This window comes from Microtus ochrogaster, chromosome 10 (assembly GCF_000317375.1).
Source record: "Microtus ochrogaster isolate Prairie Vole_2 chromosome 10, MicOch1.0, whole genome shotgun sequence".
NCBI classification, from domain to species: Eukaryota; Metazoa; Chordata; class Mammalia; order Rodentia; family Cricetidae; genus Microtus; species Microtus ochrogaster.
The window spans coordinates 43,847,637-43,853,871 of NC_022016.1; the positions used below are offsets into that span (position 1 = coordinate 43,847,637).

Below are 6,235 nucleotides of genomic sequence, written 5' to 3' on the forward strand. Positions count from 1 at the left end.
CCCATCTGAGTGCCCATGCCTGCCCTGTCTGAGTGTCCAAGCATGTCCCATCTGAGTGCCCATGCCTGCCCTGTCTGAGTGTCCAAGCCTGCTCCATCTGAGTGCCCATGCCTGCCCTTTGTGTCTAAGCATGTCCCATCTATGTGTTCATGCCTGCCCTTTGTGTCTAAGCATGTCCTATCTGTGTGCCCATGTCTGCCCTGTTTTAAGTGTCCAAGCATGCCCCATCTCCATTTCTGCTGTAGGTGTCCAAGCTTGTCCCATCTGTGTGCCAACACCAGCCCATTCCTGCCCTGTGTGTTCAGGAATCCCCCATCTACGTGCCATGCTCTGTGTGCCTATACATTGCCCTGTCTGTGTGTCCATTCCTGCTACATCTGTATGCTCATGCAAACTCCCATCTGTATGCTCATGTATCATGCACATGTGTACTACATCCTGGCTATACCTGCTTGTGACTGCTCCTTGGAGTGCTATCAACTTGCAAGGCATTGTGGTCTGAGCCCAGGCTGGTGTCTCCTGAAGAGGCCTGGGCCTGCTTGAAGCACAGGACTCTCACCCAGGGCCCTTCCCTGCAGCTGGAGCAGGCTGTGCGGCTGGAGACTGGGGAGCTGGAGGCCCAGGAGCCCAAGGGGCTGGTGCGGCAGAGCGTGGAGCTGCGGAGGCAGCTGCAGGAGGAGCAGGCCTCCTACCGGCGCAAGCTGCAGGCCTACCAGGAGGGCCAGCAGCGGCAAGCTCAGCTAGTGCAGCGGCTGCAGGCCAAGGTCAGGGCTGCCCACCCCCATCCCTGCCCTCTTCTTCACTCAGCCCTCATCCCTGGGCTCACACGGCTTCCTGCTCGTTGCCAGATTCTGCAGTATAAGAAACAGTGCTCAGAGCTGGAGAAGCAGCTGCTGGAGAAGTCCACTGAGCTGGAGCAGCAGCGTCAGAGGGTGGGTGCCAGGTGGGGCAGGCACAGGCCTCCCTCCTCCTGCCTGTCCTTACTCCTCTCTTCCTCACCTAGGACACAGAACACAGCCAGGACCTGGACAGCGCCCTTCTGCGCCTGGAGGAGGAGCAGCAGAGGTGAGGGTGGGGCACAGTCAATGGGTGGCCTCCTGGACAAGTGAGCAAGTGCTCACTGACCCCCATATGCCTCTCCCAGAAGTGCCAGCCTGGCCCAGGTGAATGCCATGCTGAGAGAGCAGCTGGACCAGGCAAACTTGGCCAATCAGAGTCTGAGCGAGGACATTCGCAAAGTGACCAGTGACTGGACCCGCAGCTGCAAGGAGCTGGAGCAGAGGGAGGCAGCATGGAGGCGCGAGGAAGAGGTGAGAAGGGTACCAGCGGGATAGCTTGACAGTGGGGGGACCTGCAGAGGGACTGGGTACCTGACCATGTGAGCACAAGAGCAGTAGTCAATGTCATCAAGGGAGCGCTGGCTTTGTTTACTTAAGCCCTGGGCCAGGTTCACAGTTTCTTCTATTTCTCATGACGTGTGGTGCTGTCATTGTGTCATATGGAAAGTTAAGTGACCAGCTCATGGTCATGGTCACATGACCCTGCCTACTGGGAGGCCAGTCCAGGCCCTGAGTACTCTCTGTCCCTTGGGGAAACTCTGGTCCTTCTGTAGGCCATGCTGGCGGGGCACTGGGGCAGGAATGCAGCTGTGTCCCCAGTGCCTCTTGTATCTGTCTCCATAGTCCTTCAACGCCTACTTCAGCAGAGAGCACAGCCGCCTGCTCCTCCTCTGGAGGCAGGTCATGGGGCTCCGACGGCTGGTCAGCGAGGTGAAGATGGGCACAGAGAGGTGAGGGCTGGCTCCTGGGGAGCATGGGATGCATCTTTCCAAGGGCTGCCTCTGGGGATGCAGGGGGCAGCTTGCAGGAAGAGAGGTGGTCAGCTTTGCTGGGGCTCAGCTGAACTACACTCGTCTGTGATCTAGTGTTCAGTACCCCTCAGAGGCAGGAATTATCCTGCTCATCTCATACCAGAGATCAGAGGAACCAAGTCACACACCACAGAGTAGCCGTGGTGTTGGACTGCTCACAAAGAATGACATGGAGACTTCTTATTAATTATGAAAGCTTGGCCTTTAGCTTAGGCTTGTCCCACTAGCTCTTACAATTTAAATTAACCTGTTTCTGTTAATCTACATTCTGCCATGTGGCACGGTTACCTCTCCTCTATACCATATGTTCAACTTCTTCAGTGTCTAGCTGTCATCTCTCTGTACCTAAATTCATTCTGAGTTCCTCTCTCTGCTCAGAAGTCCCGCCTGTTCTCTTCTGACTAGCTAACTGGCCAGTCAGCCCTTTGGAGACCACTCACAATGACACATCTTCACACAGTGTAAACAAATATTCTTCAACATAGCTGAGTTTGGATTTGAAGCCTGCCTCCCTTTTTGTCTTTATAGTTTGTTTGACTTAGGAGTCACAGATACTCACAAAATGTGAATTTTTTTTTTTTTCCTGAGACAGTATCTCATTATGCAACTCTGGCTGGCCTCTAGTTCAGAGATTCTGCTGCCTCTGCCTCCTGAGTGCTGGGATTAAAGGCATGCATTACTATGCCCAGCAGATTTTTTTTTTAAGATTTATTTATTTATTATGTATACAACATTCCTTCCATGTATGCCTGTATGCCAGAAGAGGGCACCAGATCTCATTATAGATGGCTGTGAGCCACCGTGTGGTTGCTGGGAATTGAACTCAGGACCTCTGGCAGAACAGTCAGTGCTCTTAAACTCTGAGCCATCTCTCCAGCCCTGCCCAGCAGATTTTTAATTTTTTAAATCCTTTTTCTTTCTTAGAGTCATGTATCCCAGGCTATCCTGGAACTCACTGCACAGGATGATGGCCTTGAACTTCTGATCCTCCTCTTTCTACTTGCATGCTAGAATTACGGGCATGTGCTACCATGCCAGGTTTATGTGTTGCTAGGGATTGAACCTAGGGCTCTACATGTGTTAAGCAAGCACTCATATAAGTTGAGCCAAGATCCCAGCCCAGTACTTGGATCTTTTTCTACCTGGTACTAGGAATATAGGTCTGTGTTGCTACCACACCTGGCTAAACTTTTTTCTTCTTTTGGATCCTTAAGTCTCTTATTTGTTCAAGGAACGACCGGCTTTCCTCAGGGATTCCTGTAGTCTAGCTTTTTGCTGTCTCGTGTTTCATAAGCCTGCACAGCTAGAGCTGCAGATTGCTATTTCCTTGGCAAGACCGGGACCCCAGGAGTGCAGTGTTCCCCCACAGGAGGCCCTTTGGCCTGGGGCAGGTGTCTGCAGCCTGTGATGGTATTTCTGGCTTAATGGCAGGATGAAAACTGCATTAGAAGTTTGATACTATGCTTGACCTACTGTGTTACCTAGAATTCTGTGAGGCACTCCCCGCCCTCTGCTGTTAGATGCTCAGTACTGCAGTTCATACAGAGAGTGAGCGAGCCCACATTGGGGCCTTATTTTTAATTAATTTGAGAAAGGGTCTCATTATATTGCCCTGTGTGGCCTTGAGCTTGAATTGTAGACCAGGCTCGTCTCAAACTCACAGAGATCTGCCTGCCTCTGCCTCCCGAGTGCTGGAATTAAAGGCGTGCATCACCACTGCTCAGCTATCTTTGCTGCTTTGGAAGAACCCTTCCTCATCTGACCATTTTCCTGGGAGATGTACACATCAGGAGTAGCTTCCCTATTGGTTTTACTTGGCTGTGGGATCCACTGACTGAACTCCCCATCGTTTATTTACTCGTGATCTCCCTTTTTATGGGTGTTTTGGTATCTCCAGGATTTCCACACATGGTATGCTACCATAATCATCTGTCATTGCCTTGGGATGAGCCAGTCTGGAAGATGCACTCTTAGGTGCAAAGGACCCAGGTGTTCATACCTTTCAGGGCTTTTCCTAATTGCCTTCCCCTGTGGTTCTGCCCACTTGCCCTTCATCAGCTGTATGGGGATGTCCAGTTCCCCCACAACCTCACCCATATTGGGCATAATGTGACTTTGTTTCTATAATCTGATGGTGACAGATAGTGCCAGTGTAGTTTTGATTTGTACTTGGAAGCCACCTCCACACCCCCTTATTCTGCTCTCTTCTAGGGACCTATTGCAGCTGGGAGGGGAGCTAGTCCGGACATCCCGGGCTGTCCAGGAGGTGGGCCTGGGACTGAGTGCCAGTCTTCAGCGGGCTGAGAGCCAGGCTGAGGCGGCTCTGGAGAAGCAAACACTGCTGCAGGCCCAACTAGAGGAGCAGCTACGGGCCAAGCTGCTCCGGGAGAAGGACCTGGCCCAGCTGCAGGTGCAGAGTGACCTGGACAAGGCTGACCTTAGTGCCAGGTGGGTGGCAGCAGGCCCATCTGTGACCAACTCCCTTCCTGCAGAGGGTTCCCCTGGAGACTCAGAGAGGAGTGTGTTCACCAGGGCTGGGCCTTCCCCAGGTGAGCCTGGCTGGGCTTCCCAGACACTGTGTTTGAGGTTCAGAGAACTGGGGTCTAGACATATAGGCAGTTAAACCTCTGATGACTTGAATGACTGCAACTCCTGCCCCCACTGCTCTCTCATGAGATACAGCCAGCTGCACCCTCATTCCCATTTTGCAGCTGAGAAATCAGAGGCCCCCAGGTAAGAAGTGACTTACTCCAGGTCCCATTCCTGGGGAGGTGGATCCTAGGGTCCTTGTTCAGTTTTGGGAAACGCAGAGGACATATGCTGGTAAATTTGAGAAACTGAGGCAGCTCCCCCACTCACCTCTTTTGCTCCTTCCTCCAGAGTGACAGAGCTGGCCCTGTCTGTGGAGCAACTTCAGAACCAGAACACAGAGAAGGATCAAGTCAACAGGACTCTTTCTGATAAGTTGGCGGCCCTGGTGAGAAGTCTATGGCTATTGGCTGAGGCCAGGCTGCTGGGGACATGTTGACTGTCTCATCCAGACTGCTGTCCTCACAGTGCATGCCAGGCTTTACACAGTGACATTCACCATCTCTGTGCCCTTCCACCCTCCCGCAGCAAGCCATTACACAGTCGAGGAAGCCAAAGCCCAGGGGTCTCCAATTCAGTAGGTGGGGAGTCAGGACTTGGACCCTTTTTAGGCTCCCAGGGGAAAGCCACTGCCTCCCCACCAGAAGCATACCTCCAGGGCACTGCCTGAGCTCCACACCCCTTTGTGGAGCAGGGTTTGGGCGCTTCACTAGGTCATGTGACTAGTGAATAGAGGGCACTGTACTTTTCTGGGCCTCATCTGTTCAGTGAGAGCAGCTGACCTGTGGGTATGGCCATAACTGCTACTCCAGAGGGGCAGGAAGAAGTGACTTCATCCTTCATCAGAATTGTGACCAGCCTTTCTTGTCGCTAGGAGTCTCTGCGGGTCCAGGAGCAGGCAGCCCTGGACACTGAGGATGGAGAGGGACTGCAGCAGACACTGAGGGACTTGGCACAGGTATGCTACAGCCCACAAGGGTGGCCAGTCCTGAGCCCCTGCCATACCCCTTGGGAGCCTTGGGATGTACTGGAAGTGGGTGGGGCCTATTCACCCTGGCTGCTGTCACTTCTGCTGGCTCACCCAGCCTTGCCCTGTGGAGCCCCTGTGAGAACTGTGAGGACACTGGAGGACAGTGAATGGTAGGCCTTGCATGGAGGGCTGCACTGTGGCAGAGGTGGACTCTGAAAGACTTCTTGGGAGAAGGGACATGTGGGAAATGTCACATTGCTTCGCTTATGCCTGTGACTAGTTAACCCCCCACTCCCCTTTTCTCCTTCCCCACAAGGCTGCCCTATCCGACACAGAGAGTGGTGTCCAGCTCAGCAGCTCAGGGCACACTGCAGACACCTCTGATGGCAGCCTGCGAGGGCTCTCTGGCCCACGGACCCCCACCCCACCACGGCACTCCTCCCCGGGTCGAGGTCGTTCCCCGCGCAGAGGCCTGTCCCCAGCCTGCTCCGACTCCTCCATGCTCACGCTGATCCACTCCGCCCTGCACAAACGCCAGCTGCAGGTCCAGGTATAAATTGGGCCTGAGCATCCCTCACACAGCCAGGGACTATGGGGGCGGGGCTGGGGCCCTGAGAAACGACTGCTGGTGGAGGGTTCTAGATAGAATCTGAGCCCGGAGTGCCTGGATGGCTGTGAGTGCCTCAGAAAAGGGGCTGGAGCTCTCAGAAATGGAGATAAAGCTTGGGGCCAGGATACTAAGACAAATCCTGAACAGAGAATCTGAGCCTAGGACAAGGGAAGTCTGGGAACCAGAGGAGGGGTTG

General features: G+C 53.8%; 1 protein-coding gene across 5 annotated transcripts in view; it reads left to right on the top strand.

Annotated features, from left to right (window-relative positions):
• The window catches only part of Crocc (ciliary rootlet coiled-coil, rootletin), a 42,142-nt gene that overhangs the window by 7,466 nt on the left and 28,441 nt on the right, over nt 1–6,235 (top strand). For 4 of the 5 annotated variants that reach the window (XM_026781857.1, XM_005352913.2, XM_026781854.1 and 1 more), the window contains 9 exons: nt 579–764; nt 849–932; nt 1,004–1,065; nt 1,145–1,310; nt 1,683–1,789; nt 4,082–4,318; nt 4,751–4,847; nt 5,334–5,417; nt 5,746–5,979. In XM_026781857.1, the coding sequence (XP_026637658.1) occupies nt 579–764; nt 849–932; nt 1,004–1,065; nt 1,145–1,310; nt 1,683–1,789; nt 4,082–4,318; nt 4,751–4,847; nt 5,334–5,417; nt 5,746–5,979 (1,257 nt within the window). The remainder of the gene's footprint in view (nt 1–578; nt 765–848; nt 933–1,003; nt 1,066–1,144; nt 1,311–1,682; nt 1,790–4,081; nt 4,319–4,750; nt 4,848–5,333; nt 5,418–5,745; nt 5,980–6,235) is intronic. The other variant, XM_026781856.1, reaches the window with a different exon arrangement.